General features: G+C 44.6%; 1 protein-coding gene across 2 annotated transcripts in view; it reads right to left on the reverse strand.

Annotated features, from left to right (window-relative positions):
• KIF26B (kinesin family member 26B) overlaps nucleotides 1-21,896 on the reverse strand; it is a 412,513-nt gene that overhangs the window by 52,903 nt on the left and 337,714 nt on the right. For both annotated transcript variants that reach the window (XM_081824476.1, XM_081824475.1), the window contains 2 exons: nucleotides 19,441-19,624; nucleotides 5,701-5,860 (listed from right to left, as the gene is read on the reverse strand). In XM_081824476.1, coding sequence (XP_081680602.1) covers nucleotides 5,701-5,860; nucleotides 19,441-19,624 — 344 coding nt within the window. The remainder of the gene's footprint in view (nucleotides 1-5,700; nucleotides 5,861-19,440; nucleotides 19,625-21,896) is intronic.

Consider the following 21,896-nt stretch of genomic DNA (forward strand, 5'->3'; position numbering starts at 1 on the left):
CCAGCCCAACACTGTCTGTCTGTCTTTCTGTCCGTCCATCTCCCTCCCTGCAAGTCACATGTTCTCTCTGGCACTTGAGCCACATGACTGCCCTGCTGGCCTGCTTCTCTGCCCGTGGTGGGTCCTAGCGTCTGGTTTGTGGAGGGACAGGGGACCTCCTTGCACTCTGCCAGGATTAAGCAGATAGACAGTTTTAATTCCCAATCATACTCTTGTAACTATTTGCCAATTGGTTCAGAATCTGGAGGGGAGAGGGTTTTGTTAGTAATCCCCGGGACTGCATGTAAAGGAAGGAAACCTCCTAAAGAGCCAGGAGGGAAATGAGGTCGTCTCCTCATTTCTACCCAGTGCTGCAAGCACATGGCCCATAATCCAGTGGGGATAAGCCATGGATGAGGGGGCAAGAAGTAGCCCTCTCGAGAACAAAAAGGGGGATGTACAGAGTTTAGGTGCCAAAGCAGTGGAGAAACAACTGATGTTTGCACCCAGGGCTTGTGACCCCAGCCGATTTCTCCCCAAGTGACTTCCGTGCTTCTGGAAAAACCTGGCAGACTTCATTTACTGGTCATGCTGCCTAAAGTCTTAAGAAAATAAGATCAGTCTCTGGAAATGCTCATAATTGAATATGAAGATACCACTAGCCAGGGAAGTAAATGGAGCTAGGAGGGAAGAACAATAGAAAGAATGTTCAAATCTCATAAAAAAAAGGGGGGGGGAGGGTGTCTATGTCCTGGTGATTTTTCCAGACCCACTTTCTCTGCATCCTAACAGTCATTAAAATATATAAAAATGAATACTTTTGAAGCAGCAATATAAGAATTATCATTGCTGTGGTTGCCTGGCAACCTGAGACTTTAGTTATTTTATTTCTAAACAGGGAATGCTATAAACCAGTACCCGGAGTTTGTGCAAATAGTTCTAAATTGATGTTCTCCCTCTAAATCAGGAGGAGATAATACAGCATTAATGTACATTTAAAGGTTGCTAAATACGCGTGTCTGTCTCTCTCTCACACACACTCACATGCGCACGCGCATGCGTTCACAGGAAGATTCTTACAGTTTCTTACTGTGCTATATTCAGTAAATCTGGAGAATTGTTATTCTTTTACATTTTTCCTGGAAAATATCCATTTAATTTTATACTAAGTATAAATAATATACGTTTGAACAAACCTTTCATCTCCCGTGTGAACCGGGGAAATAATAGTACAGGTAATATCGATCCATAGCGCCCTTCCCGAGTTTCATGGACACCGAGTGGGTCTCCGGTTTTGGGAGAGCAGAGACTATCTAAGTGGCTACTAGGAGAAAATATTTCTCAAGACCAGGAAGCAAGTCCGGGAAAGGCCTTCTGAATTTAGGCCTGTGGCCCTTGGTGCCACCCACATATTCCACACCACACCCCATCACAGATGAGAAGTGTGGACATTCTAGAAAAGCTGCCTCTGTTAATGAAATGTCATTTCTCCACAAGTCACGGACTTGATTTTGAGCTTCCAGGGCTGCTCGCTGGCTTGAACGGGCCGCTCTGATGTTGGCCCGTTCCTAATATGGCCTTGGTTCCCAACCTCATGAGGGCCTGAGGAGGAGACGTGCTCCCATCCCAGACTCTGATGGTGGGCTCCTCATTGCTTCCATGGAGTAGAGGCCTCTCGCCGTGGCCTCCATGGTGGTGTTATCGTGAGCTCCAGCCTGCAAGCCAACAGCCTGCCTCAGGCCCCCTGCTGCCACCATCAGATTCTCCACAGAGAAGGGGAAGGTTCAGTGACGCCAGACAGGCCAGTGACTGATGCAAATAAACAAGGAGGGGGTCTTGGTTGGAACCACAGACCAAACCCGTTGAAGAGAAGCATCAAGCATCCCTTCCTTCATGGGACTGTAATACAGAGCTATGTTTCAAGTTGACTTGGGAAGAGAGTCTCAGACACAACACAAAAGTGTCTCAGAATGATCTTCCGTGACCTCTTGTTAAATGGAAACCAAGACATTATAAAACATCTGGTGTTTGGAAACAGGACAAGCATCTTGTTGGCAAATCAGAAAACAGATCGTTTGGCCTATTAAAGTAATTCTTTCTCCAAATGGAGTAACAGTTGTAAATGAAAACAGACGCTTCAGTACGGAGGGCATGTCTCCTAAGGGTCTGTACCCCTCATAGGACAACATCTAAAAGGGACCAAAAATTCTATATCGAGAGACTGGGTGGTGGTTAGAATGTCCAAGTCTCTGGAAAGACTGTAGTCCTGCAGATCAGTTGGGACATGATAGCACTTAGACCAAAGCTAAGTTCACATGGACAGATACTTGGGGTAGCCCTTCTGGGAGCCAGATCCAGTGGTGTGTGTAATACTGGATTCTAGCATGGGAATTTGTTAATGCCTCGGCCTATTTTTTTCTCATCTACCAAATGGGAAGACTCCTATTACATTGGTACCCAGGAAGGGGCGGGGTGGGGGGTGGGGGGATAATAGCAAATGGGTGCAGCCTGCTAGTGCAGAACTGAAGAGGGGGATGGAGTGGTTGGTGGTCTCCCGGCCTCTCCTGCATGCTCTTCTGCATACAGGATTGGTTTATGGCACTCGGAGCCGCCAGCAAGCCTGAACCGGGTAGCGGCTGAGGCTGGGAGCCCGATCCGCACCAGCCTGACATCTACAAAGGCAAAATCATCTGCAAAGTCAAAACCACTCAGGGCAACCCTAAGGTGCCCACAGGAGTGTCTGGGATGGGTAATGACTCCAAACTCACATTCAAGCTTGTTCACATGACAAATAGTCTGAAAGGATGATGAAGAGAAATGAGGACAGGCGGTATCCCCTCCGTGCACATTCCAGTTAATTTCCCAGAAGCAAACACAAGTAATGCCGGTGCCAAGTGCAGAGTTGTCTAAGGTGACAAATGAAGAGGTAGTGGGGTTCTGTGGCTTTGGAGGGGTGGGGGTGGGGGTGGGGGTTAGGCATGTGGAGTTTCGTTTCTCTGGTGTTTGCTGTAAGTGAGCAAGAATGAGAGAAAGCTACCAGGGCAGGAAACCTCCCCTCCCTCCCAGAAAAGATGAGGTCTGACATGTGAAAGGTGTTTAGTATGCTAACAAAATGCTGCATAATGTGGCTTTAGAGCCTTGACTGAATTGATAAAGGATATCTGAGGCCTCCCGCTGTGCTGAGGGCCCCCTGCTATGCGCAGCAAATGCAGCTGATGAGGCTGGGGGAGTGGATTGGCAAAGTGGGTTCAGTGCTGCCAAGGTCTCAGAGCCCTAGAAACTGATGCAGTTTGATCCTCAGATCCTGGCTCGGGGATCTGAGTAAATCTTTGCCTTCTTTTCCTGGACCTTGAAAAAAGAGAGGTCCTAGTCGATGAATCACTTTGCAAAGGTGATTTGCAGAGGCCAAATACTGAATATACACCAAAGCTGAGGTGTTAGTACAGCAAACATCTTTTAAGGCTCAAACACAAAGATGGGCATGAGGGACTGAGGGATGCTAGACAAGTCACTGGTAAACGAGTGTTTGGGGGAGGACGGCCAGGCTGCCATGTTTCCCGGCCCCGAGCAATGGGTGGCCTCACAAGATCTCCAGGAGGGTCCTGACGGTGGGACAACTCTAGGTCTGGAGCAGACACTGAGTTTATGTTAAGTCTGTGCTTACTTCAGACATACAAACAATGTAATCCCACAAGGCTATCATGCGAAGGACGAAAACTGGAGGTGAAGCAGGGAAGGGTGGGTGGAGGGTTCACGCTCTGTCAGCCCTCCCCAGGGAGCAGGTGTCCAGTCCTCGTGACTAACTGATGCTGCATAGGTTTCATTTAACAACTGCCCTCCAACTACTACTAAAAACAGTTCTCGTGCTCGCTTCGGCAGCACATATACTAAAAACAGTTCTCGATGTTTCCCTGTATGTTTACAATGAAATTCAACTAGAACCAAAAGGAAGTTACTTTCTCTGAAGTACAAGTCATTTCATATGCTTACTCTCATCCATCCCCCATCACCAATTCAACAAGTATTTACTGAAATCCTAAAAGCATATCACTCCACAGAAATGTGAGAGACACCGAAGATATATAATCAGTGACCTAGAACATGGTATTTTGAATTTTGTTTACATCATGATCTATTCTCACATTAATAGACAGGTTTCCCTTTTTATGGCCAGGGAAACCAACTGAGGCCAGTACACTTTCTTTCCAAGTCTTCATCCCTGACAGTACCAATCCAGACCTTTCTTTTTTTCCCCTTTTCCCTCCCTTCCTTCCTCCCTCCCTTTCTCTCTTGTAATTACAGGTTGAGTTTATTCAACTGCAGAAATGAGACTGAATAAAACTTTATAAACCTTCAACTTGAAATTATTTCTCAAAGGAAAGGGTCCTCACAAGGGCTGGGAAAACCATTTATGGGATTATCCAATGAGGTTTCCAAATTTCAGGAGTTGAGATGGATAGGATTATACCTACTATTTAAACTCCTAAAATCAGTCTATGAATGGTCCTCCTGAAGTAAATCACAGCGTGGGCATCACCTTCAGGCAGAGGGGAAGAAGAATGCAAGGACTGGTCCCGAATCTCACTCATTATAGAACAAATGGGCCGACTTAACCTTTTTCCTCCCACACAATAGTGACTTAGATTTTGCATGATTTTACTGATTAAAAAAAAAAAAAAAGACCATGTACCTTTGCTTCATCCTCATGGCAACTCCGCAGGTGTTCTTCCTATGAAGTAGATGTGGGTAGGCTCAACTAGAGGATCATTATTCATTATTGGCTACAGTGTTCTAAACTTTACAAAAAACTCACACACCTACCATTCTGAGTCTCATATCCTTGTGACGTGGAGAAGACATATAGCTAGAAGTGACGGTTTATAGCACGTGAAGGTTCGGATAGCTTGTGAGGGGAGCAGCTGGGCCTTGGCAGGGGCCTGAACAAGCAGGGGGCACCCAGCACCATCATCACGTTGTTCAGGGGCAGAGCGGAGTCGGGTGATGGTAGTGAGGGGTGGCCCCTGGCTGGGTCATTCATGGGCGCGGATGACAGGGCCAGGCTTTGGCCATTCCAGACATAGAAGCTGCTCTAATTTCATCCTCTTGGAGCATAACGGAAGGAGGGAAAGGATCTTAGGAGTAGAGTAAACATTTGCACGGGATGGTGGGTGGCAATGCCAAGCTTTAGGAGCTCTCCTAAGTAGGGTTGCCAGATAAAATATGGGATTCCCCAATGTCCGTGCAATAGTGGGGGCATACTTCCACTAAAAAATTATTTGTTGATTCTCTGAAATGCAAATTTTCCGGGGTATCCTGTATTTTTATTGGTTAAATAGGACAGCCAGCTCCTAACAGAAGGTAGCTCAATCTTCCACCCTTTGCTGTCATTACTGTAAAACATCTGTGTGATGGTGGCAATGATCTACTAGTAGCAACTGTGACTGGAGACCCTAACCGAGGGAACTTCCTATTCTCTAGGACTTGAGCAGCCCGAAGTCAGGATTGGAGCAAATGGAAGCATTTTCCCAGCTTCTGAATTTGAAAGATCATGGACTACACAATTGTTAGCAAAGGCTGGTTTGGGCAAAGAACTAACAGTGCGGTCCAGACTATCCCTCGGTCATGTGCATCTTCCCAAGATGTCACTGGACTGAGAGTCCCACACCCAGCCCTGGCACTGTGTTACCCCAGGCCCATTCATCCAGTGGAAGGGTCACTTACTTGTAGGGGATGTGTTTGCTGCCGTTGACAAGAGCCAGGATGACATTGCCCAGAGCGGACAGTGAGAGGCATAGCCCTGAGCCTCCTTCCCGATTTTTGCTAAGAGCTTTCACACAGCTGCCGAGGTCAATGAGGTGCAGGCGGCTACGGCCTCCAGACACTGACACAGAGAAGACAAGAGAAGAGAGAGGTGGTTAAGTTCTGGCAAATGCTCGTCTGTCCTTCAGACAGCTCCTTGGGAAGTCTGAGGGAAAACCAAAAGGGGAAGGAAAAGGTTGACATTCATGACTTAGTAGGAAACCCCAACAAAATCATGCTAGGATGTGAATAGCATGGTCGTCTTGATTTCTGTCCACCACACATCACCGACCTAAAACCTACTGACATTCATCCTATAAACAAATGAGTAATTCCCATAGGTTGAATTGGAGGAGATTTCAGAGAAGGTAAATGTCCAATAGGAGGATAAAGTTTGCACCTACGTGACCTTTGGATAGAATTGTGAAACTGATGGAGTTGCGTCTGAATAGCCCAGGAGTGATTATGCGCTTTGGGTGACCATCACAGAGCCCCTGACTGAAAGCTCAGCCAGCAATCAGGTTGATACCCCAAGGTAAAATCAGGAAGAAGTAACAACCAGGTGCAGATATAGGGAAAAACCCAAGTATTTGCTGAGTATCTACCAAGTGCCGGGTGCTGCACAAACACCATTCTCATTCAGTTCCCGCAGTAAAAATAAGCTGAATACTCTTGTTCTTTTTTAAAATATGGATGAGAAAACAGAAGTTCAGAAAAGTTAAGCAACTTGCTCATGAGTACTTCTGCTTCTGGCCTAGATGAAGTCACAGGGATGAGGTCGATGCTCTTATCTAAAAACAAAATGTATAAAGTGACTGTTTCTAAGACACTAGACATCAGGCAGTAAAAACGACAGTGATCCCTGGGAAGTAGGAAACAAAGAAGGTCATCACTGCTTGTGTCCCAGCTTACTGCCTTGAGAGGGTTTCCAGGCTGCGCCTCAGGGATGGGGAGCTCAGGGGGAACGCAGCAGACTGTCAGAATTGAGGGGAGAGAGTGGAGAGTCCGGGGAGACCAAGGTGGCAACGGATGGCAGGACAGAGTACTTCAGAGAAGAGAACTTGGGATTTGCAGAGATCCCCTCAAATATTCAACTGAGTACTGGTCAGCACAGGCATGCAAGGGAACCACACAGCTGGGGAGTTAGCCACCTGGAGTTTAGAAGTGACAGCACACAGCACTCACACAAGGCCAGGAATAATGCCTGTTTCCAACAGCGAGACTAGAAACCTCAAGATTCAGATTCACAGGGCATTGGGTGGGGACACAGAAGGGTCTTGCTTCTGTAGTAGGGAACACTTTGCCCTAGATGAACATAGACCAGGTCCCACCTACCAAATCTTAAAAGCAAGACCAGAAAGGATCCAACTGTTTACAAATAACTGTATCCCAAAACAATGCTTAATATTTACAAAATACAAAGATGTCCAGCATCCATCAAAAATAAGAAGGCATTCAAAGAAGAAAAGGAGACTCATAATGAAAAAATAATTGAAACCAAGCAGAACTGACTGATATTAGATATTGACAGTGAAGGACATTAAAATAGTTATGGCAGTATTTCAGGGGTGCCTGGGTGGCTCAGTTAGTTAAGTGTCTGACTCTTGAGTTTGGCTCAAGTTATGATCTCAGGGTTAAGCCCTGCATCAGGCTCCACAGTGGGTGTGGAGCCTGCTTGGGATTCTCTCTCTCTTCCTCTCCTTCTGCCCCAGCACCCCCCTGCACACGCATTTCCCCCTCTCTCAAAAAACAAAAACAAAAACGAAAAACCCAGTTATGGCAGTATTTCAAATGTTTAAAGAGTTAAGTAGAACATGGGATAATTAAAAAACTGCATCTGTACAGAGCTGAAAACTATGAGTTGAAAAATATACTGGATCAATGGCAGATTACACATTACAGAGGGAAAGCCTTATAAATTTGAAGATAAAGTCATTGAAACTGTCCAAAATGAAACAGAGAGAAAATTTAACAATAAAAACAAAAACATAAAAAAAAAAAAGAGCTATAGGACAATTTCAAGTGACTTATTATGTGTGTAATTGGAGTCCTTGAAGGAGAAGACACAGAGGGCAGTAGAGACAAAATATTTTAAGACATAACAACCAAGACCTTCCCAAATTTGATAAAAACTATAAACCCACAGATCCAAAAAGCTCCATGAGCCCCAAGCCCAAGAAACATGAAGAAAACTATGCTAAGGCACATCATAATCAAACTGCTTAACACTGGTAATAATGAGAAAAATCTCAAAAACAGCCAGAGGAGGAAAACAGGTTCCATATAAAGGACTAAAGATAAGGATTTGGCAGGTTTCTTGTTGGAATTAATACAAGTGAGAAGACTGTGAAGCAACATTTCTAAAGTACTGAAAACTGTCAACCTAGAATAATATATCCAACAAAAGTATCATTCTAAGGCAAAAGGGAAATAAAGACTCTTTCAGACTTAAAAAAGCTGAAAGAATTCACCAAAGCAAACCCACAGAGGATATACACAAAGGAATGAAGAATTCTGGAAATGATAACTATGCCAATAAATGTACACTTTCCCCCTTATTATTTAAATCTCTTTGAAAGATAATTGGCTGCTAAAGCGAAACTAAGGACATTGTCATATATGGGTTATAACATATGCAAAATCTGAAAGTTCGATGACAATAGCACAAAGGTTAGAAGTGAGGAAATGGAGGTGCTCCACTGTAGGGTTCTTACTCCATTCATGAAGTGCTATAATATCACTTGACAGCAGACTGTGATAACTTTTTTTTTTTTTAAAGATTTTATTTATTCATTTGAGAGAGAGAGAGAGACAGAGAGAGCACAAGCAGGGGGAGAGGCAGAGGGAGGGGAAGAGGCAGACTCCCCGCTGAGCTGGGAGCTTGATGTGGGGCTCGATCCCAGGACCCTGAGGTCATGACCTGAGCCAAAGGCAGATGCTGAACCAACTGAGCCACCCCAGAGCCCCCAGACCGTAATAACTTAAAGGTGTGTATTATAAACCCTAAAGCAATCAGTAAATAGTGAAGAGTTATAGCTATTAAGCCAACAAAGGATATAAAGTGAAATTCTTAAAAATATTCAGTAAATCCAAAAAAGGCAGATAAAAAAAGCAAAGGAAAAGAAAGAACAGATAAGTTGAATAGAAAACCTATGGAAAAATAAGAATTTGGACCAAACCATGTCAATAATTACATGAAATGTAAATAGTCTGAATACTCTTATTTGAAAGGTAGAAATGGTCAGACTGGGTAAAAGAGCGAACCCTTACTATTGGCTGCCTATGAGAAATGTACTTCAAATATAAAGAAAAAATCCACTAAAAGTGTAAGAGTGGGAAAGGCTGTACCATGCAAACAGTGGCCATAAGAGAGCTGAACTGGTTATATCAATATTAAACAAAAGAAACTGAAGACAAAAAATGTGAATAGAAGCAAATACGAACATTTCATAAAGGGGATGATTCATCAGAGGTCCTAACAATCAAAAATATTTATGCATACTTGAAGCAAAACCTGATAGAACTCCAAGAACAAGCGAGTCCATAATTATAGTTATAGGTTTCAAATAACCCTTTCTCAAGAATTGATATAACACGTAGACAGAAAACCAGTAAAGATGTAGAAGATTTGGAAAACACAGTCAACCAACTTGTTCTACTTGACATTTAAAGAACACTCAACCCAACAACAGCAAAATACACATTCTTTTGCAATACACACAAAACTTGCCCAAGGCAGACCATATTCTGGTCCATAAACCAAGTCTAAATAAATTTTAAAGGATTCACATCAAAGTACGTTCTCTGACACAGTGGAATTAAATTAGAAGTCCTTATGGAAAGATATCTGGAAAATTCCCAAGTATTTTGAAACTTAACAATACAGCTCCAAATAACCTATGGTCAAATAGGAAATCAAAATGGAAATTAGAAAGCATTTTTAAGTGAATGAAGATTTGTGAGATCACTGAAGAAGTATGGAGGAGGAAATTTATTGCATTAAATGCCTCGATTAGAAAACAGGTCTCGGGGCACCTGAGTGGCTCAGCCATTAAGCGTCTGCCTTCAGCTCAGGTCATGATCCCAGGGTCCTGGGATCGAGCCCCACATCTGGCTCCCTGCTCTGCGGGAAGCCTGCTTCTCCCTCTCCCACTCCCCTTGCTTGTGTTCCCTCTCTCAATCAAATAAATAAATAAAATCTTTAAAAAAAAGAAAACAGGTCTCACAACAATGATCTCAACTTCCACCTTAAGACATAAGAAAAAAAATGAGCAAATTAAAGATTAAATAGCAGAAAGGAAAGAATGAACATACAAGCAGAAATCAATGGAATAGAAAAGTAAAAACAATAGAGAAAATCCATGAAGCCAAGAGCTGGTTCTTCAATAAATCTCTAGAATGGCTGATCAGGAAAGAAGGCGAGAAGACACAAATTACTAATGTCAGGAATGTGAGAGATGGCCTTGCTACCGTTTCTATGGATATAAAAGATAATAAGGAAACATCACACCAGTCAATTAGACAACTTGGAAGAATGGACAAATGTCTTGAAAGATGCCAAGTCCCAAAGCTCCTTCAAGGAGTAACAGGTAAGATGAATAGATTTTTGTCCATTAAAGAAATAGGATCTGTAGTTAACAACAGTTAACAAGCTTTTCACAGAGGAAATTCCAGGGTCACATGACTGCACTGGTGAATTCAACCAAATACTTAAGAAATGATAAAGTATAAGAATGGAAAAGGCTATATCAATTCTACACAAATTCTTCCTGAAAATTAAATAGGAGAGCATATTTCCAACTCATTCTATGAGGCCAGGATTACCCTGATACCAAAAACAGATCAAGATATTACACAGACAAAAAAACCAAAGACCAATATCCCTCATGAACATGGATGCAAAATTTCTAAACAAATTAGAGAACCACATTAGGAAATTGTATCTAGGAGCATATAAAAAGGACTTTACACCACGAATAAGTGGGATTTATCCCAGAAATGCAAGATTGGTTAAAAAAAAAACACCAATATAATTTACCATATTAACAAACTAAAAACAAAAACAAAAACTATAGGATTCACTCAGTAGATGCAGAAAAACATTTAACAAAATTCAACATCCATTCCTGATTAAAATTCTCAGCAAAATACTGCTCAGAATGCAGTATCCTCAGTTTGATAGTTTCTGAAAAATCTACTGCTAACATCATACTTAATGGTAAATGATCAAATGCCTTCTAAAATCAGGAATGAGACAAGAATGTCCACTCTCACCATTTCTATTCAATGTTGTGCTGGGAGTTGTAGCCATAAAATAAATCAAGAAAACAGAAAAGGTATCCAGATTGGAAAGCAAGAAGTCAAACAGTCTTTATTTATAGACTCACATGATCATTTGCATAAACAATCTAACAGAATGCACCAAAAAAAGCAACAAGAATGAATAAAGAGAGCTTAGCAAGGTTGCAAGATAACAAGATGAACAGATAAAAATCAACTGTATTTTTTTTTTTTTAAGTAGGCTCCCTGCCCAATGTGGGGCTTGAACTCACAACCGCAAGATCAAGAGTTGCATGCTCTACTGACTGAAGCAGCCAGGCGCCCCTATATTTCTACACAGTATTTACAAACAACTAGAGACTGAAATTTTAAAATTCCATTTACAGGGGCACCTGGGTGGCTCAGTTAAGCATCTGCATTCGGCTCAGGTCATGATCTCAGGGTCCTGGGATGGAGCCCCGCATCGGGCTCCCTGCTCAGTGGGGAGTCTGCTTGTCTCTCTCCCTCTGTCCCTCCCCCCGCTTGTGCTCTCTGTCTCTCTCAAATAAATAAAATCTTTTAAAAAAATTAAAATACCATTTATAACAGGATAAAAATATGAAATACTTCAGCATAAATTCAGCATATAGACAGATCTGTACACAGAGAACTACAGAATATTGTTGAGAGACATTCATGAAGACCTAAAAACCAGAGAGAGAAACTGTGTTCATGAGTCAGAAGACTCAGTATCATTAAGATGTTAATTCTCGCCAAACAGATCTATAGATTCAGTGTAATCCAATCAAAATCCCAGCAGTCTTTTTTGGTAGAAAGTGATGGTACAAAGTCAATTTAGAAGCCAACTCTAAAATTTATATGGAAATGCAAAGGACCTAGAATAGTCAAAACAACTTTTTAAAAATAAATACAGAACTGGAAGGCTAATAGTACAGTATATGATTTCAAGTCTTCTTATAAAGCCACCATAAACCAAGACAGTGTGGAACTGGTGTAAAGATAAAGAGAACAATGGAAGAGTATACAGAGTCCAAAAACAGAGCCACACAAATATGTACAAATAATTTTTAAGAAAGGTAATTTAGTAGAGAATAGTTTTCATAACAAACGGTATAGCTCAGGGTTGTGAGAGCAAGCCCCACCGTGGGCTCTGCATTCAGTGCGAAGTATGCTTGAGATCTCTGTGCCCCATTTGCCCGCTCACATGCGCTATCTCTCTCTCTCACTCTAATTATATGTGTGTGTGTATATATATATATATAAACTGCATGTCTTTTACCAGTATGTTAGCAGGTTTTTCAGAAGCACTTTTATCAGACTGAAGATATTACCATAATATATACACATATATGCAAAAAACCCTTTAATCCATATATTGCACAATTTACTAAAAAAATGAATCAAAGACCTAAATATAAAACCTAAAATTATAAAACTTCTAGAAAAAAGCATAGCATGAAACCTTTCTGATCTTGGGTTAGGCAAAGATTTCTTAGCTATGAAACCAAAAACGTGATTTATAAGAGAACACACAGATAAACTGGACTCTGTGAAAACTGACTATTTCTGTTCTTCAAAATACATGGTTAAGAGAATAAAAAAGCAAGCCACAGACTGGGAGAAAATATCTGCCAAACATATATCTGATAAAGGACTTTTATCCAGAGTACATAAAAAACTCTTAAAACTTAATTATAAGACAAAAACCATTTCCAAAAGAGCAAAAGACACTTCACCAAAGAAGTTTTGAGGGTGAGGGCTATGTTCATTGATTGTATGGATGCTTTCATGGGTGTATATACATATGGCAAAACTTACCCAATATGTGGATTACTGTATCTCAAGTGTATCTCATTAAAGCTATTTTTTTTTTAAGATTTTGTTTGAGAAAGAGCTCAAATTAATTTTATTTATTTGAGAAAGAGCATGCACAGGGAGGGGCAGAGGGAGAAGGACAAGCAGACTCCCCGCCGAGCAAGGAGTTGGACGCGGATGTGGGGCTCGATCCCAGGACCCTGGGACCATGACCTGAGCTGAAGGCAGACACTTCCCCGACCGAGCCACCCAGGCGTCCCTGTTTTGTTCTCATCCAGGAAACCTGTCATCACCGTCCTGTCAGGGAGCAGCTGGGCTTCACCCCTTCAAGACCTGTGCCCCTCACCCTGTGCCATGTGGCCTCAGCCAGTCCCCGAGACGGCAGGGGCACCAGGCTCCTTTTTTGCCCCCGCCCCACTGAGGGGAGTGCACCCCCAGCACATGACCCCAGCTTCTAGATCACTCCCCGGGCAGCAGCAGACTCTGGTTCCTCAGGCCTCTGCATTCCCACCTTCCAGGGTGGCTCAGCTCCTCCTGCTTCTGGGATGGCTACTATTCCTTCTGCCTCCCCTGCTCCGCGTGGACGGCAAGCAGCAAAGGTAGACACAGAAACTTCTGGAAGCTGTTGTGGAAACCGTGACTTTTGGGGCAAGGCAGGAAAAGGGGTTGGGTGGGAAAGTAGATGCAGGGGGTGGGGTGGGGTCTGGGTCCTGGTGGGCTTGTGATGAGCATGTGGCCAGTCTCTGGGCGTCCCCACATCTGCAGGCAGAGCCCACATGAGTGCGGATGCGGGAGGGTGAGGCTCTGCTCACCCTGTAGGACGGAAACATTCGGGAACCACCGTCCTAACCCTCACTTGGCCTCTACTGGGCCCCACCCTCAACGTCCACATCTAGGAAAAAAGGTGATGAGTGTTTACGGAAAGCCCAGCATTTCCATTCACGGGGGTCCAGTGACTCCGGTACGTCCATGGCCAAGAACTGTTCACATCAAGGACGCTACATTTTCTTCACCTTCTGCTCTCCCCAGGAAAAACCCTCATGAGGGAAGATAAAATATGTGACTTCTCTTTTATCCCATTTCGTATCATGCAAGATCAGGTCACGGCAGCATGCTAGGGAAATAGTTATTTTTAAAGCAAAATATCATCTGCTTTGCAACCTAATTAGACAAGAGCAGCTCAGATATTCCACCTGTGCCGTAGATTAAAGGGCAAAGACAGGGACCGGTTTGGACTTTCAGACTCTAATAGTCCATTTGATGTAATGGAATAAAATGCATAATGTACATGGAGTAAAACAGAAGACAGAGAACAAAAGGCACAGTTTAGACCGTGCCGAAGAAGAACGTTATAAAATACCTATAATTATAGCTTCATGACTCAAAATGGGAGTCACATTCGGACAATGGAAAATCGAGTCTGTCTGCCATAGCCACTGAAGTTGGAGTGGCCACAGAGTTCTGGATTCCACACGTGGTGCTTCCTCGGAAGGGCGCAAGGCGAGCGCGCCTCAGCCATTTGCTACTGGCAAGAACGTACGTTACTACGGATGGCTGGCGAGAAAGTTCCGTAATCAATGAATAATCCAAGCAGGTAGGAAGCAGATTCCTCGCCCACTCGTCAGATTTCTGGGGTCGCAGCTGCAGGGTGAAAGGAGCTAAACTGCCTTCAGTCACCCTTCACTCACCCTCTCCTGTATATATATGGTAAGTCTGGAGCTTGACCAGACCCAAACACCCACATGCCTTACTCTCCCTACAGGACGCAATCCTAATTTCATCCCATTCCTGAGCCACCCTCCTAACTCATGTTTACCGAGGACCCAGGAGGTGCCAGGAAATGCTCTTCTCCGATAGCACTTAATTCCTACAACAATCCTGTAATGTGAGAATCGCTTCCGTGGGGCAGATGAGGAAAACGAGGTTCACAGGGCTTAAATAAATCGCCCCTCCATAAATAAAAAATAAATTGCCCAACATCGAGAAAATCAACGCTGAATCAAAGATGAAAATCCGGAGCTAACTGTAAAGCATGTAGAAGCTCTTTTAACTCACCTTCTCCTAACTTCGTGGTTCCCAAACTTGGCTGCACATCAGAATCACCTTGGAATCTAAGAAAACACAGATGTCTGGCTCCTACGCCAAGGCTTTCTAATTTAACGGGCCTGGAGCGCCCCACGGGCATTGGGTTTCACCCGAAAATCTCCCCAGGTGACTCAGTTGCAGCAAAATTTGGGCACGGCTTCCTTGCCACATGGCCCTCACCTGTGAGGCATGTCTACTGATGCCCTAGGCATGCGGGAGCCTCGTGGCCCGTGCGGGCTGTTTTCTCATTTGTCTGTGCTCTCTTGCTCCCCGCACATGAGCTGTATGTGAGCCACCCAGTCAGTTAAGCATCTGCCTTTGGCTCAGGTCATGATCCCAGGGTTATGGGATTGAGTCCCGCGTTAGGCTCCCTGCTCAGTGGGGAGTCTGCTTCTCCTTTTCCCTCTGCCCCCCTAACCCCGCTCATGCTCTGTCCCTCAAATAAATAAAATCCTGTTAAAAATAAAAAGAGATGCCGAATTAGGTGGAAATGAGAAATTACAGAGTGGGAAAAATTTTAAGAATCTAGAAAAGGTCTAATACCAGCTGGCTACATAAATGTCTTTTGAGTTCTTGAATCACTTAGAAGAAATTTAAAGCAAAACCCAGACTATGAATATGAGCATGGTTTATAAAAGCAGAACTTTAGGCTGCAAACTCATCTCAAAGAGAAAGCCATGGCCCTGTATCAGAAGATGGATGAATAAATACCCATCTGTATGTTTTTAGTTAAAATAAAATGTTCATGGCATGAATGTATCATTTTACAGGAGTCCCCCTTTTGACTTTTTCAATTAATCATCTCCTGATTGTGTTGCATGAGAGGACTTCTCTGAACTCACACCCTCTGCTGATGTGACAGATAACCAGAGGGTCTTTCTCTTTCAGAAACATAGCTAAACGAGGTAACAGAGAAATACACTGATGTTTTGAAAACATAGCACACGTTCCATTTGATTTAATACAGTGTGGACAGGCTCCTGATAGACCCATCTTTATGAGGAGCAGCTCTTGATCATTAGGGCCTTTGGGCTCTTTCCCAAGGCTCGAATTCCATCAGGGGTTCTCAGCCTTTAGAGATGAGCTTGGCAAAGCAGGCGAAGGTTCCAGAACAGGTGGAGAGTTAGCCCCACTAAGACTGTAAAAACTCTTTAAGCCGGGGCAATATTTTAAGCCTAACCTAATGCTATGTGCAAAACAGTAATACATCAATGTAGAATTTTCTCTTCTATTCTGATTGGACACACTTAAAACATTTTTGTCCGCCTCTTTATATGTGCATATGTCTGTATACATATGTGCATAAAGAATACATACATGTGTAAGATTCAGGTGCATGCATACACATGGCTAGTTCTTACAGGGAGACCTCTCTGAAATCTACCATCTAAGCTTCTGATGGCCCGTTCACAACAGCACGCTCTGCTCTCTGCTTCCCTGTAGGGTAACTAATTAATAAACTTTCCTTTAATTGAGTTCTGGCTGCCAGCCCCACAGGGATTATTACTTATATATAAGCAAAAATTTCCATTTTAAACAACACTCTGAATCTCATTATATTTTACGTAGATATAAATTCACTGAAGTCAAGTGAACCATAGGCCAGAGGCCGGCTATGCATATCCTGGCGGGGATTCCTGTCCTCCCGGGGAAGCCGGGTGCTGTGTCAGGCAGGTGACGTCCACTGGTGTCTCCCCCGCTCCCTTCTCATCTACAGATACATTAGAAAGTACCGAAAAGGGTTTTGGGGAGCCATTAACGGTACTTACTTTTTCCTTTACCCTGAATTTATTATTTAAAAGCAATTTGCCTTCACAATGTATAAACAGCAAGAAGGGGAATGGGATGTTAAATATTCCGTAAGTGCCCAGACGCGCTGCGTAGTGACAGGTTGAGGGAAAGGCCCAGCCCACACCTCTGGGAAGCTGAATTTCAGGTTCTTACAGTTACAGTCTTTTTTTTTTTTAAAGATTTTATTTATTTATTTATTTGAGAGAGAGAATGAGATAGAGAGAGCATGAGACGGGGGAGGGTCAGAAGGAGAAGCAGACTCCCTGCTGAGCAGGGAGCCCGATGCGGGGCTCGATCCTGGGACTCCAGGATCATGACCTGAGCCGAAGGCAGTCGTTCAACCAGCTGAGCCACCCAGGCGCCCCACAGTTACAGTCTTTTAATTAACTGTTTATTTTCAAGATTCCTCCCTACTTTCAGGTTCCAAATTGAGAGCAGAAACATGGCGGGGGGGAAGTGAAAAACTAAAACAGTTGTTCTCAGCGTGGTTTGAAAGGAATGCAGATGAGATTATACCATCTACTGAGATCTTCTGCTCAGCACATTTGGAAGCAATTTGGCTGAAAATTCGGATCTTTTGCGAGTCACTCTCTGCTGAAAGTACAAGCACCCATGGCAGGCTCTGATTATTATCATTATTATTGACTTAAAAGAATAGAACAGCTTAAAAGAAATAAAGCTTAAATAAAATTTAAAAACTTAAAAGAATAAAACATTTCTCAGACTCCCATGTTCATGCTGCTAAGACCCAACCCAGAAAAAACAGTGCAGGCAGAACTGAAAGCCAGCCCCCAAGACTGTTAGGGGGGATAATTCTGTGACAAGTCTTAAAGGTCTGGATCTTCTCATCCCTATCCTAATCCCTTGTTTCCTTCTTTGAGAAAGTTTTTCTAAACGGATGTGCGGTACTTGGTGTGAGCCCATCACTGAGAATCAATCTCCTCTGGAAGTTTCCCCTTCAAACTATCTTGCCCTCCCTGCAGTCAGACCCTCATGACCTTGGCTGGTTTAAGAGAGGTCCAGTGCCCCACCAGTGAGGCCAGTATCTCTAGACTCCTGGGCAGCCCCAAGGCCAGGGCAGATGGGGAGATCTCAGGCCTGGGGGTAGGAGGAGAGGCAGGGGCAAGTCTCCAGGCTCTGTCTAGAAAAATAAGCAAACAACCGGTACACACAACAATGTGGATGAATCTCAGATGCATTACGCCACATGCAAAAAGCCAGACACAAAAAGGCCACATGAGGACCACGTGATTCCATTGATATGAGGTTCTGGATAAAGGCAAAACTAAAAGGACAAAAATCGGATCAGTGGTTGCCAGGGGCTAGAGGTCGGGGGAAGGGAGCTTTCGGTGCTGATGGCTTTGTTCTCTATCTGGATGGTGGCGGGGGTTACACGACCATACAGATTTGCCAAAACCCATCTAACAACACACCAAAAGGGTAAGTTTTTCTGAATGTAAATTGGACTTCATGACACCTGAATTAAAATAACAACAGTTAAGGAGAAGGAGCAACGGCAGACGACCGGGCCAGCAGAGGCATTGAGACTGGGGAAGGGCAGAGCATCCACTGGGGGCAAGAGAAGCCCCGAGAGCTGTCCCCCGGATACTGGTTTCCAGGTCTTTGGGCAACAGGCAGACTTGCGGAGAAACTGGGAAGCCTGTCCCCTGATCCCAATTGGATGCCTAACTCCAAGCTCCACCTAGAATTAGGTTTGTCGATTGCTTCTGTGTTAGTCAATTAGCTTCACAATTTCCAGGCACCTGGGTTAGTCTCCTAGCTCGGGGCTAGTGTTTGTTTCCTGGGCACCCAGTGTCCCGAGGCAATCATTTTCAGCGAGCACTGGGGGCCAGCGGCCTGTGTTTTGAAAGCCCTCAGAAGTGGACATCAAGAGAATAGGGAAGCCCTGTGGCTCACAGGGGAAAAGCCCAGCTGGGTCAACGGACCACGTGGCCCATGGTCCAAAATCCCACCTGAGACACTCCCCAGTGTGCAGAGCGTACACGACTGGGCAGACAAAGTGTAGAGCGCCTCACCGAGGTCAGTGCTGGATTTGTAGCCCAGAGGGGACTGTGTACCCAGCACACTGGGGTCCCGGAAGTGCAGGTCCTCACAGAGCTGGCCAGAGCCCTGGGTCTTACAGAAGAACGCCACCGAGGGACGGAGGCAGCCAGAATCCGGTTGTTCAAAAGTCCGATTTATAGATTATTTAAAAAAAACATGCCTTTGTTTCTCCCAGGTCCATAGAATGGACACAAGCTAGTGATGAATAACCTATCACCAGGGTGCTTGGGGTGTAAATCTTGGCCTTTCCTGAAGAGCACCTGTAAAGTGTGTGAACAAAAAGATACAACTAACCAATTGTTTTCCATTTAAAGTTTGTTCTCTCTCTCCATCCCCTGGGAATTGCATTTGTCCATTCTCCTTGTCAAGGCAAACCCTTTTCTCCTGGACAGTTCAAAGTAAACGGCAGCCCAGACTCTCTGCTCGTCTGGAACTCCAAATCAGCACCCTCGGGACCAGTGCAATGGTACCCCGCTAAGAAAGGGTCAGGGGGGCGCCTGGGTGGCTCAGTTGGTGGACTGAGGGGGGTGGTCTCGATCTCAGGGTCATGAGTTCAAGCCCCACGTCGGGCATGGGGGGGCAAGGATGCCTGGCTGATGGGCTGGCCCGGGCCGGGCCCGCACTTACTTCCCCCTTTGCCGCTCTTCTCCATGCGGTACTGGTAGATGTGCAGGGTGAAGAGCATGTGTGAGTTGCGGAGGTCGTCCTCGTCACAGTCCTGCCGGCTGCCCCGGCGTGAAGCAATGGCAGCGTCCAGGAAGAAGGCGGCCTTCTCGGCCGTGGGCGCCCGCAGTTCGCTCTGGTTCTGCAGCTGGAAGACACAAGCCGAGAGCTGAGGCCTCAGGCCGAGGAGGGCCTGCGCACTACCTACGCCTGGCGCTCCGTTCTGCAGAAAAGCTACGTGCCTCTCGGAGGCTAGGGGTCCTTCTGGAACAAGGGCCTGGACTCATGCACAGTTCTCTGCTTCACAAATCCTTTTCTGAAAGTTAATATTGAGCACGCATAGTGGATGAAAGCTGGTTTCACCCGTTTCACAATTTGAGTCTTAGCGGGTGTGAAGAGCCAGTGGTCGTATCTGAGTGACCGGGGGGAGCAGGGGGCCCAGCCTGACCTCAGCAGAGCCCAGCAAACCCGTACCCTGAGCTACCCACCTACCTAAGAAAACCCGGGGGACGCGACCGCAACCTGATCTCAAAGACTAGAATGTTTGCGGACAGGCAGGTGACACAGTGGGATCTCAGGCCAGACAGCACTGGCTCCCCAAAGAAGGAAAAACCAGCCCTGGTTAACTCTAACTCCACTCCCAATTTCTCCAGTGGCTTAAAGCCAGTTTTAGGCTTACCTGTACGAGCATGGTTTAAACAAAACACCCAACATACTTGAATGTCTCATCTCTATTGCTTAAGAAATACCTATTTTTATCTTTAGTTTTTAAATTCACGATCATGGCATATTAAGAAAGCACTGTGGGCCACGTGTCTAAATCCTATGAGATCCCTTGGAAATTAGAGTAAACTTGCATCAAAACAATATTATCAGAATTCGACTAACACTCCTTGGGGAGAGAAGAGGATACATCTGATTTATTCAAAGAAACAATCTGTGATATATGCCCCAGGGTTGGTACACATTCTGACAATTTTCTATTTCTGACTCTGACAGCACTTCTAATTCTGAACTGTGAGAGCTGATTTTGGAACCTGGCACCTTCAAAATCCTCAAAGAGAGACTCTATTGTGTTTACTGTCCCGTTCTTACTATGGCAGAAAGATAAGCTAAAGAATTTTTGTGATTTTTCAATAAGAGTTAAAGAGGATGTTGATCAGTTCTTCTTAGTCTTCAGTGAACCCGATCCTTCACCTACACGGGACTTCACTGGCAGAGTTTTTATAAAAGTGAATGGAGTTGTAAGTAAGTGATGAACCACTGAATTCTACTCCAGAAACCAATATTGCACTATATGTTAACTAACAAAATTTAAATTAAAAAAAAAGTGAATGGAGGCTACATCGTATTTGAACATCCAAGTAATTCTCGGAAAGGGAACAGCAGGCCCATGCCACTGAGCAGAGCTTCTCAAAGTGTGGTCCCTGGACCAGCAACTTCAGCGTCACATGGGAACTTGCTACACGTGCATGTTTTGGGGATTTATCCCAGGCCTCCTGAATCAGAAATTCTAGAAGTGCAGCCAGCTGTGTTTACCTAGTCTCCCAGGTGACGGATGAAGATTACAGTCTGAGAACCCTTGGGTTCAGCTTTGCAAGACCTATTAGTTTGCATTCTGATTAGATTCCATATCCAAATGGTATTGGATGCACCTGTTAAAACTACGAGCAGCCAATTTTAGTCAGACATGGTGTCCACCCTCAAGCAGTTGCAGAGAACTAACCAAGCAATCCCAACCAACAAAGGAGAAACATCTAAGAGGGCTTCCTGGAGGAAGTGACATGGAGCTGCTACTGAAGGATAGGGACTTTGCCAGATGAAGAGCAGGAGGGGAGGGGGAGTGTTGCGTGCACATAGGTAAGAGGGAGGATGGTTGGCATCTGAGGGCCTTACAACGGAAAGTGTGGTCAATCACTGGGAAGCTCGGGAGAAACTCATAACCAGGGGCCCCATCCCAGCCCTACTGAGCCAGAACCCGCATGGTCACGAGATCCCCAGTGACTCATATGCACACTGAAGTTTGAGGGGCACTGCATTTTTAGGGACCTGCATGTAATTTACGAGGAGTGGAAAGAGATGATGTTAGAAAGGTAGGCAGGGGGCGGGTCACGTGGGACCGTGCAAATCATGATGAGGTTTGGACGGGGAGGGGATTCATAACAGGAACGGAAGGATCTGAGGTGCTCGGATCAGAAGATCGTGGCCAGGTGTGAGTAGATGGGTGTAATAGGGAGGTATCCTCACCTGTGCAAACAGATCCCACCTGGGATGAGGCAGGGACTCATCGAAATGAACTTATCTAAAAAAAACCCTTAGAAATAAAGCCTGCTGGAGATGGAAAGAACCGATTCTTCTGGATATGAACCAGGGAGCTCAGAGTCCTTCCTCCACCTACTGTCAGCCGGTGAGGGACAGAC

Source organism: Leptonychotes weddellii, chromosome 6, assembly GCF_054177405.1.
Source record: "Leptonychotes weddellii isolate Sample4059 chromosome 6, ASM5417740v2, whole genome shotgun sequence".
In the NCBI taxonomy this organism is placed as follows: Eukaryota; Metazoa; Chordata; class Mammalia; order Carnivora; family Phocidae; genus Leptonychotes; species Leptonychotes weddellii.